This window comes from Hordeum vulgare, chromosome 7H, assembly GCF_904849725.1.
Source record: "Hordeum vulgare subsp. vulgare chromosome 7H, MorexV3_pseudomolecules_assembly, whole genome shotgun sequence".
Classification (NCBI taxonomy): Eukaryota; Viridiplantae; Streptophyta; class Magnoliopsida; order Poales; family Poaceae; genus Hordeum; species Hordeum vulgare.
Window position 1 is genome coordinate 4,149,744 of NC_058524.1, and position 11,967 is coordinate 4,161,710.

Here is an 11,967-nt window from a genome sequence, read left to right on the forward strand (position 1 = left end):
CTACCGTGCATCGAACATGTCGACCAAGTGTGCGACGGTTGTCTTATTGGGAAACAAAGGAGGGCCCCGTTCCCAAGAGAGGGAAACTTTAGAGCGAGTAAAGTTCTTGAGTTGGTCCACCGAGATTTGTGCGGGCCGATTACACCGGCCACCCCTGCCGGAAATAGATATTTCCTGCTCATCGTCGACGACTTCAGCAGATACATGTGGATTGTGTTGTTGAAGACGAAGGATCAAGCTTTGGAAGCCTTCAGGATAGTAAAGATGGCGGCCGAAGTGGAATCCGAAGCCAAGATGAAGGCCCTCCGTACCGATCGGGGGGGTGAGTTCAAGTCTTGTGAATTCACAAGATTCTGCGAAACACAGGGGATCAAGCGGTATCTTACGGCTCCATATTCACCACAGCAAAATGGTGTTGTGGAGCGGAGGAACCAAACTGTGGTGGCGATGGCACGGAGCATGTTAAAGAGTAAAGGCATGCCAGGGAAGTATTGGGGTGAGGCGGTCAATACGGCCGTTTATTTGCTGAACCGGGCTCCAACCAAGAGTGTGGTTGGAATGACGCCGTACGAAGCATGGTACGGACACAAGCCCGCGGTTGATCATCTTCGTACTTTCGGGTGCGTGGCGCATGTGAAGACAGTGGCGGGGCATACTAGCAAATTGGCGGATCGGAGTACTCCAATGATATTGGTTGGCTATGAAGCGGGCACAAAGGCGTACCGTGCGTGCAACCCCTCGAACAACAAGGTGGTTGTGACGCGTGATGTGGTCTTTGAAGAAGCGAGGTCATGGAATTGGAACTCCACCGAGCAAGTATACCCGTCATCAGATGACATTTTTAATGTCGTTTACGACGAACCTGAACATACAGAAGCTGACGATCAACTGAAGAGGTCGTCGGGACAGAGCGATCCTCCGAACGCAGGTGCTACTGAAAACACGCCAGCTAGGTCGGCCGTGTCGCTTGAGCCCGCGATCAGCACGTCCTCTAGCGCTGCTGGGTCTACATGCAGCCACCGAGGCAAGGGAGCCATACAAGCTGCAGCCTGCAGCACGCCTGACAGCGTTCCCCGTAGCGCTGGTAGCCCAGGCCGTGGCACCTCTCCTGGAGGTTCACGTGATGGTGGTATGACCCAGAGTCCACCAAGCCACGTGCATGGGGCTGATGGTTCTCTTGTACGTGCACCAGTTTCACCTGGTTCACCTCGTGGATGTGTAGCCAGCCCAGGGGTGCTCCAATCGCCAGAAATCAGAAGTGTGGCAACTTCAGCAGAAAATTCTTTGTCTTTGACGAAAGAGGAGACGAGGGAACGTCCGCCAACACCAGTACGTCTGCGATCAGTGGTGGATTTATATCCGAAGGAAACATTTCAAACCATAAATCCGGTGAAAATTAAGAGAAGAGGACGACAATGTTTGCTTAGTGTCGAGTAACCGACAAAGTTTGAAGAAGCAAACATGGAGGAGTGTTGGCGTCGTGCTATGGATGAGGAGTTGGGGTCGATCCGAGACAACAAAACATGGGAGCTCGTGGATCCTCCCAGCGGCCATAAAATTATAGGGCTCAAGTGGGTGTACAAGGTCAAAAAGGATGCCGATGGAAATCTTGTGAAATACAAAGCAAGGCTCGTAGCTAAGTGATACGTGCAAGAGCAAGGTGTGGATTTCGAAGAAGTGTTTGCTCCAGTTACAAGGATGGAATCGGTGAGGCTAGTTATAGCTCTTGCGGCTCAAGAATCTTGGAGGCTACATCACATGGATGTAAAATCCGCGTTTTTGAACGGGGAGTTGGAAGAAGAAGTTTATGTCAAGCAACCACCGGGGTACATCAAAGAAGGAGAGGAACACAAGGTGCTGAAACTACACAAGGCATTGTACGGGCTATGTCAAGCTCCTCGGGCATGGAACAACAAGCTTGACCGTACACTGGTTTCTCTTGGTTTTGAGAAAAGTCCACTCGAGCATGCTATGTATAAGCGAGGCAAAGGCAAGGATCGTCTCTTAGTGAGCATCTATGTCGACGATCTTTTGATAAGATCGTGAGCTAAGATGCATAAAGAAAATCAGGCACGATACGTGCCTGTGGCAATCAGCCGAGTTTTTTCTGCGCGTGAGTAGCTACTATACGAGATCAGTCCGTGCATACTCGTACGTGTATTCCGGCCGGCGGCAAGGAAGTAATCAAGTCACGGCTGTTGTGTACGTACGTGTGATCTTGGTGTCGCTTCCCAGATGATCGAGCAAGAGCAGACTAGCTAGTACAAGCTAGCTTTGCACTACAGTGTGTCGCGACGTAAAGAACTTCGTCGAGTTCAGCCAGTGGTTTGTCTTCGTCGTCGATTGTCACCGTCGCTGGAAAGTACTCGGCGTCGGGTCTGGGCCAACAATTGATAACCGGAGCAGATGAGGAGGAGATTGCTAGATTCAAGCTACAAATGAAGGAGCTATTCAAGATGAGTGATCTAGGGCTCTTGAGTTACTATCTCGGGATTGAGGTACAACAAAAGCCTGAGGGGATCACACTATGCCAGGAGGCATATGCAAAGAAGATTCTTGAAAGTTGTGGCATGGAGGACTGCAAACCAACTTTTGTTCCGATGGAGCCTCGTCTTAAACTTAGCAAGAGAAGCAAAGCATCCGTGGTTGATGCAACGGAGTATAGGAGTGTGGTCGGAAGCCTAAGGTATCTTGTGAATACACGACCAGACTTGGCCTATTCCGTTGGCATAGTGAGTCGCTTCATGGAAGCACCCACGAAGGAACATTGGGCAGCTGTGAAACATATACTCAGATACATCAAAGGGACAACAAACTTCGGTTGTGTCTATTTGAGAGGGAAGAAGAAGGAGATGGTGGAGCTACTTGGCTATAGTGATAGTGACCTGGCAGGAGATGTGGATGACCGCAAAAGTACCTCGGGAGTGGCATATTTCTTGGGCGGGAGCATAGTGAGTTGGCTATCACAAAAACAGAAGGTGGTCGCATTATCATCCTGTGAAGCGGAGTATATTGCAGCTGCAACCGCGGCGTGTCAAGGTGTGTTTTTAGAAAGGCTACTCGGTGACCTCACACACAAGGAACCGAAAGGAATGGTGCTCTATGTTGACAACAAGTCTGCGATTGCTCTATGTAAGAATCCAGTGCATCATGACAGGAGCAAACACATTGATACGAGGTATCACTACATACGGCAGTGCGTGGAAGAAGGCAAGATTAAAGTCAACTACGTTTGCACCGATGATCAGCTTGCAGATATCCTGACCAAATCTTTGGGACGACAGAAGTTCACGGATTTGCGGGAAGGATCGGCGTCCAAGCTGTAAAGTGAGGACATCGTGCTTAGGGGGTGATTGTTAGGAATAATCACGATTAGGCAAAAACCAGTCCGGCACGGACTTGGATTCTTTGCCGAGTCGGCTAGCTGCTAGATAGGACAGCTACTATTTATACATGCATCTAGTCCCCTGTAATCTCAGATCAAAAAATCAATGAGTATTGACGGGAACGATAAACTCCCGTGGCCATAACACGTTTTGTCTTCCGTGCTCGTAAGCGCTGGAAAAGCATCCAACTGCCAGTTTGTTTGTCTAGCTAGCTTACATAGCGGTTCTTAACGGAAAGTAAATCGCTGGGAACTACGCTCGACGATCTCGCCGAAAGTACTTCGCCCGATCGTAAGCTACGCCTCGTCGGAAGTCTACGACGAGTTGAACCTGTGCCAACACCATCGCGGGGGATACAGTTGCTCCAACTTGGGCCTGTGGTTTCCCTTGTCTACTGCTTCACTCAATAGCTCGAACTACGGCAATATTGTGGTCTCCACTTCATGGTACGTTGAAGCATTAGCAAGGAGATCCTTCAAGATCGGTGATGCAGCCACTTTTAGCTAATGCTTGAGGCAGTGCTAGTCAACGCCACTTCCATCGGATTGCAGGATTTATTTTTTGGGTGTATATGCCGAGGGAGGGGAGCTGTGTTTGTTTTGTGTGGACACTTAAGACGAGCACAGGAATTGCTTCTGGATGGCTGATGGATGAAAACCATGTTGAGTGGGGAATCACGAGATAAATTAGCCATCTGCAATGGCGACAAGAAAATAGAAGCCTACCTCCGTTCTTTTTTACTCCCTCCGTTCCTAAATATAAGTCTTTCTAGAGATTACACTACGGACTACATACGAAGCAAAATGAGTGAATCCACACTCTAAAGTATGTTTATATATATCCGTATGTAGTTCATAGTGGAATCTCTAAAAAGACTTATATTTAGGAACGGAGGGAGTATAAGACAATTTAGACAGCTGACCATGAACTGTTTTGAGCGCTGTCTGAACTGTCTAAAACGTCTTGTAAAAGTGAACAGAGGGAGTACTTTGGGGGCGGGGAATAACCTGAATAATTGATAGACAAGCAATGAAAGTACTATTTTCTGAGTGGGTACTTGTTTTTGTTTGTGGACTCTTAAGACAAGCATTGGAAATGCTTCTGGATGCTGTGATGGATGAAAAATCTGTTGGAGTGGGAAACGACGAGATAAACTACTCAACTGGCGATAAGAAAAAAGTACCTACTGGCGGATCAGATCTGTAGACAATAGCCAAGACAAAGAATACTATTTTGAGAGTGAAGAATGACCTGAATAATAGATAGAAGAGCGATAAAAGTGCTTCTGGACCGGAGATAGAAACGACCAATGAATAGAGCAATGGGCGAACAACCTGTTGAAGTGAGAAATAAGGAGACATATTAGCTGGTTGTAACAACAAAGATAGTAAGCAGCCATAAATACATGTAGAGGTGAATAGTGGTGAGTTTACAGAGATGAGAAGTGAGCCCCCCAGCGATGATGCAAGGTTGCTGGAGAGGCAGATAGTAGAAGCTAATGGTGTTGCCTGACAAGAGAAACGCACAAGCAGTCTGCTTCTCCCTACTTTTCCCCTGTTTCTCAGGTTTTTTGCTGTCCTCAAGCAACTATTGTTCGATCTCACATCTCAACGCTTGTCCAAGGCAACAGGAAATGACAGTTTTTGCATAGCCCTGCTTAATTGCTCTCTGTCAAGTCAAGTAGTCCACCATAATAATCAAGAAAATATCAGAAATTACCTCAAAAGGAACCTCCTCTTCAGGGCATAAACAAAAAGAATTTGGATATCATTGGCGCAAAGGGGATCAAGTTCTCCAATATATATTGTCAAAAAGTTGTGCATGCATAGACATACTGCATACAAGAACTAACCCACAAATACAATCCCCATGAGTGCATACTTGAAATAGCGAATACAGTCTCAGTCAACACTCTTATTATGTTCTGATGCATACACTACAACACAAACATGACACTATATATGGGGGTTGTAAGTAAGGCCCTTATACTACCTCGGGACAGTCCTTGCTCCGGCACCCCTCTACTCTGCCTCTGCTCCTGCGGTGTTGCACTAGGGATACAGCTGAGGCGGAGGGCCTCGGCGGCCAGCAGGAATCTACTATCCATCGATCTGCTCCCAGGCCGGAAGCAGGAACAGATCTACTAATGCACACGAAAAGGAACCAAAGATAAGGCAGCAGGGAGATGAATCTCAGCTATCACCGAGCCCTGAGACAGCCGCTGCCGGTGATCGGAGCCGAGGAAGGGAAGCCACGCGACCGGCATGGGAAAATGTAGTGCATCAATGCCAGAATCAAGCAAACTAAATCTTGAGGCAAGAACAAGAGTGGGCACTGTGCATGCAGTGACAGTACAACATAACTGATTGAGCTCAAACCTTTGATGGCAGTACAGAGCCCGCATCTCAACCACAGTCGTCTCTCAGTTCGTTGCACTTGCACAGGATGTGGTACGCGGTGGTGGTCCAGTAGGCAGTCACGGGCTGGCTGCGCCGGCTGAGGACACAGTCGGCGACGGGAGTCGGGCGGTGGGCGGGGCATACGGGAGATGCACACGGCACACCAGACCAGAGAGAGGACTTGCCGCCGGTGCCGATTTGCGGCCGAGACGCCGGAGAATGGGAGGTACGTTTTTCTTTTTTTTTTTAGAACCGGGAATGGGAGGTACGTGCGGCCTGGACTATGCGCGGGTCTGGACTGGGCTCAGCTGAGGTGCGTGCGTGAGTTGTGTACTGGACTAAGCCCACTGCAATTTCCATCCTTTTTCGAGCTATTATTTTTTTAATAATACATTTTGAATTAAATTTAACAAATATTACGCTGGTTAAAATATTTGCAAAAATAATACAGCGTCGGCCTCACCGAAGCCGACTGGGTCCAGTCGGTCTAGCCAAGACCGGTTAGGTCCTGTCGGCTACGCTAGGCCGATAGGCCTCTCAACCTTGCATGCTGCCTCCAATCGGCATTGGCTAGGCCGATTAGTACTAATCGTCTTCGTCGTGATCAATTAGTATTAATTGGTTTATTCATGATCAATTAATACTAATTGGTGTTGACAAAGCCGATAGATGTATTAAAAAAAATCCCTTCATAATTTCATTTTTTATGACCACAGTAGCAAAATAACCCCTTTATAATTGTTCCCGCCAGTTTTTTTCTTCTTTTTTCCCGCCAATTTTTCGGCTTTTATTTCCAGCCAATTTTTTTGTCCTTATTTTTCCGTCCTTGCACTTGTCATTTGAACCTATAAAACGAGGCATTGCAATTGTCTTTCTCCATCGTCCAACCACACATCAAAATACCAACATGCTAGTCATTATGAGTTTGCCTTACTCGGATCGAAGCATTAGGCCTAGGAAAATGAAGAGTGTGGGTTTGCCTCCGGGGGTGGAAGTACTGCGTTGTTGGTCTGACGATCTCTGCAAGGTGAAGGAGATGACAAATTTTTCACATTGGTTGGGCATGAAGTTTTTCATGTGCGTCAATTATGAGTAAGATCCATCCGTTGTTAGTTCACCATACAACAAGCCTCCGGTATGCTTTAGCCATCAAGAATAAACACGTTGTTGATTTGATATTTACATTTCTGTTTTTGTTGTAGTCTCCTCCACCTCTATGCATGTACTATCGTTGGATCGACATGAAAATACCGAACTGGGCGGTCACTGGGATTCGTGAAAGAGGTCGTCGTGCATGGAAAAGTTTGTGCTTGCGAGTGAGAAAAGTGTCATCTACACATATCACCGGTCGACAATGTCTGAAAGCTTCGATGCAGACACCGAAAGAGAAGAACAATCGATGCAGCACCCTCACAGCTGGGAACTCTGGTATGAACAAGTCTTGGATGTCGACATAGGTGTGTGGATTCCGGTTCTGCAATGTGGTGTGGAGCAAGACAACAGAATCATATACATCGAAATATGAAACAAATCTGGTCTCAATTGCCCTCTGCTTAGCCCTGCAAGCCTTGTCATAAGACATTTTGTATTTGAATCCGACGAAGACTTTCTGGATAGCCTTAACTTCCATCGCTTTGCTCTCCACTATCTCGTTGTAAAGCAACCGGGCAATGGCCGTGGAAGTAAGGTTAGGATGATCTTGAGGGATGTATGGAATAACACAAGTATGATGAACTATGTCACTGATGACCCAACTTGTGCCATACTTAGAGAGATAGTCATGCACCGTTGCGGGACAACCCTGGTTTCTACATACCATTGTCAAGTATTTCAGACTTGACACATTAGCTACAAAACTCTTTGCGTGGACATTGCACAATCAATGATTGCATCCTTCAGTGCTTGTTTGTTTGGATACAAGACACATGTCGCAATGTTGTTCTGGTGATACTGGCAGAATCATGACCATCGTTCACGATCATTGCAGATGAGAAGTCATGATTTCATGATGCAGGAATAGGCGCTTCATGTGTGTTCTCTTCTTCAACCGTCTCGACGGAATCATCGGCAATATCACCATCTCTATCTTCTTTCTCCATCTAGGTTTGCATGTGCCCGTCTATCTCGTCAGAGTTCGCCTCACCACTAACATAATCATCTACATTTCCTACTTCTTCCTGACTGCTCTGCCTTGCTTTGTAAACATCATTTACAGCATGAGACGCATAATTTTGTTCTGAATCATGCATCCCTTCACTGCTCTGGTCATAATCGTAACTACATTTGGCTTCAGATGCACTAATCGGCTTCATCACGAGGAGCAGTAAGGCGATAGGATTACATCCCCTACGCTCACAAACTTTTAATCAGTGCACCCACTAATCGTCCCGCTCTATGTGCTTCAAATAAAAGTAAATATTTGAACTGGGTCGGGTCCATAATACATGAACACTGATGGTATGTGTTTTGATATTAAACCCTAAACATTCGGCCAGTCATTCTGTCAACTGACTAACAGACCATGTTTCACGGGAAGTCACTCGCACGTCAATGTACTGAAATTCACTTAGGTCAGCTCACATCTCATTTGTTTGAACAGTACCACAACCATAGTGAAAACCTAACTTTACTACATCAGACATCTCTACTGACCTAAAAAATTATTCAACATGAACAAATTTTAAACAGAAGGACAAACCTAAAAGAAATACTAACAATATTTGACAGCTACGTGTATTATCAAAGCAACTACAAATATTCGCACAACTAATAATAAGAGGGAACGGACATTGTAACTTACCCTTGAACCGTGCGAACGACGAACCACGGGGAACAATGACGAACACCGAGAGACGAACGGCGAACACAACAGCCTCGACCATGGCCGACCCTTTAGAATCCCGAGTGGCGTGGTCCAGCCAGTAGTCCGCTGCCACATGACGGAATTCCCACTTGTCGGCTTACTACTATCCGATTGCCCCCTGTCGGCTCTGGTGTAGCCGACTGGATCCAGTCGGCCACCGTTAGACAAACGTTGTAATATAAATAATTTTTTTGAACTTGTGCCATATTTCTCAAATTTAATAAAAAAACATATATTTTTTTAAAAAAAAAGCCTTTTGGAAGCTCTCTAGTGACATTTTTCGAATGATCTACGCAGAGAATTGTAGATTTTGGCCTAAAAAATAGAGAATTGTAGATTTGTAGTGATAGTTTTCATAACATGAAAACTGCAGTGGTGTTTTCCAAATCTGCTATTTTGGACTAAAAAATAGAGAATTGTAGATTTGTAGTGATAGTTTTCATAACATGAAAACTGCAGTGGTGTTTTCCAAATCTGCTATTTTGGACTAAAAAATAGAGAATTGTAGATTTGTAGTGATAGTTTTCATAACATGAAAACTGCAGTGGTGTTTTTCAAATCTGCTATTTGTACTAAGAAATAGCGAATTGTAGATTTGTAGTGATAGTTTTCATAACATGAAAACTGCAGTGGTGTTTTTCAAATCTGCTATTTGTACTAAGAAATAGCGAATTGTAGATTTGTAGTGATAGTTTTCATAACATGAAAACTGCAGTGGTGTTTTTCAAATCTGCTAGAATCATCAATGGCTGTCTTTTTCAAAAAAGGACAGTAACGATTTCTCCTGCGCTCGCTAATCCGCCTATCTGCGTGCGTTGCATGCAGCCTGTTAGGAGCTCCTAATTAGATGTATGCAAAAAAATGATGTCAGTGGATTCTTTTTAAAAATTGAAAATTAAAAATGTTTTGTAGCTTAAACTATCCACTCGATTGAAAAACTGTTTTCACATAAAAGATTCTTCATCACGAGACCTTCAAAATTATATCGCGCGTTTTGATAAATTTCAACGACATTTTAAAAAGATTATAACATCTAAACTACGTAACCTATCACACCTATAACACATAAATTATCATGGTTTTTACAGTGAGGCTATTGGGTATATTTTAACCTTTTTTGTCTAAGTCAAAATATACCACATGATTCGTAAGTAAATTATTAGGTCCGCAATTCCACCGTCCATCATCGATGTCATGCCTAGCCGCAAGGTGAGGTTCACATGCCGATGTTGTATGGCCCGCTCATAAACATGACTTTGTGAGTCGTGCTTTGCTAGGTTCGTTTAGTCATGTGCCGGGTTGTGATTATTGTACATGCATTATCTGCAGCGTTGTCCATTCCTAAATATAATTTTTTTAGGGGTTTCATTTAAAGACTACATACGGATGTATATAAGATAAATATTTAGGCATGGAGGGAGTAAGCCTAACAGGGACGGTTCTAAAATGTTACTCCCTCCGTAAACTAATATAAGAGCATCTAGATCACTAAAATAGTGATCTAGATGCTCTTATATTAGTTTACAGAGGGAGTACATGTTAAACCAATACACGGTAAAAATGACAAAATAAAACGGTGCATGGGCTTTTTAGAGTCGGGATTTTTTGGTTCGGTCCAAAGCCCGGCCCGGCAAGTAATGCCCAGGTAGAGTGTGTACCGAAGCAGAATTTGTGTTTGGTCGTTAAATTGGCGTGAATTTCTCCTTCGGGCCGCGTTTGGGTAATAACCGGACTTGTTCCGTTGGATGCAATTTTGTCCTGGTAGTCGTAGGTATACCCCTCGGCCCAGGCCCCGTGCACACCGTTGGATTGCTTAATATATGGCATAGCAGGGCCCGGCACGGAGTGTGGTCGCTTGTACTAGAATCTAGAGACATCGCCGCACCGCCAAGAGACGAGACAGGGAGAGTTGTCCGCCAAGCCCTAGCAGCAGCCTCCTGCCCGATCCGCCGTCCATGGCCCTGCGTACGCTGGCGTCGAGGGCACGGGCTTCCGCCGCTGCGGTCCTCGTCCAGACGCCGGCCCTCCGCCTCCCCCCTCTGCTCGGCCGCCGTCCCAACTTCCACTCCGACGCCGGCCCCCGCCTCTGCCCTCCGGCCGGCGGCCGGCCCTGCCTCATCTCCACCAGAAACCTGGTACCTCCCGACCCCTTCTCTGTTGGATGATTGATTGATGCGATTTGGATCTTTTAGATGTTTATTTTTCATTCTACTGTATCTCGTTCGTTATTAAACACTGTGCATTCTCCTTTATGTCTTACTACTATATAAACACTAACTATGGTGGGGATAATTATTCATTCACTGATTATTGTTACTTACTTGGAACATTGATCCAAGCTATAGTATTATTTTCAGTAATTTTTGTAAAGCAGATACTGGTACAAGCATGCCTGCCCTAGAAAGGAGGTGAGATTTCTTATTTAACAAGATCCCTTACAGGATTTTTCCTATTTTTTATTGTAGCGCACAAGAATTAACTTGGAATCAGCTAACGTAGAGGAGCTTACACGTGAGGCAGCCTTCTTAAGAGAACAGATGGATGAGGTTGGGGACCTTCTCCGGTATGATTTTGTTTCCCTTTTCTAATGTTTAATACTAGTTTTTTTTTGGCATTTAAATAATCGTATGTTTTTTCTTTTGAAGTAAGGAGAGGGACAGGTCTGATCTAATCATGAAGGATCTTTGGCGTACTATGAAGCGTATGGCCTGTTGTGCTGCTGTGGTGAAAGTCATAACGCTTGTCATTTCTTATAAACTAGAGGAAGAAGATGAGGTGATGGATTAACTAGTGGAACAAGCTAAGGTGATGGACTACTGGAACAAGCTGAGACGTCTTGTCATCAGCTTGCAGTGAGCACTTAACGATTAGTAGGTTATATTAGGGAACTGGTGTATTAATATGCCTATCAGCCATGTGTCACTACTTGATTATATATGTTATAGAACTCCGAGCTGTTTGTATGGGTGTACGTCTTTTACCAGCTAGGTGTGAGCTCTGAACGAGTAGTAGGTTATGTTAGGAAACTAATGTATTGATATGTGTATCAGCTGTGTATAGACGTATGGGTGTATATCTAGCTAGCTATGATTATATATATATATATATATATATATATATATATGAATATTTGTTTGAAGAATTGACAGTGCTTGAATATATATTAAGAAGGGAGCAACATAGAAAAGTTGCTACAAAGTTGTAGGTGCCCAGAACAGTATACAAATAGTACAAGTTAATCTTGGTTTGGAGGTGGGTACGTAGTTTACAGTACACAAATATTACAAATTAATTTGGGTTTCAAGGTGGGTCATTTTAG

General features: G+C 44.8%; 1 protein-coding gene across 1 annotated transcript; it reads left to right on the forward strand.

Annotated features, from left to right (window-relative positions):
• Positions 1-10,514: 10,514 nt before the first annotated feature.
• Positions 10,515-11,721, forward strand: LOC123410932. Its single transcript, XM_045103857.1, has 3 exons — positions 10,515-10,783; positions 11,114-11,211; positions 11,294-11,721. Exons 1-3 carry the CDS (start codon positions 10,604-10,606, stop codon positions 11,433-11,435), a joined length of 420 nt encoding a protein of 139 aa, XP_044959792.1. The 5' UTR covers positions 10,515-10,603; the 3' UTR covers positions 11,436-11,721.
• Positions 11,722-11,967: the final 246 nt, after the last annotated feature.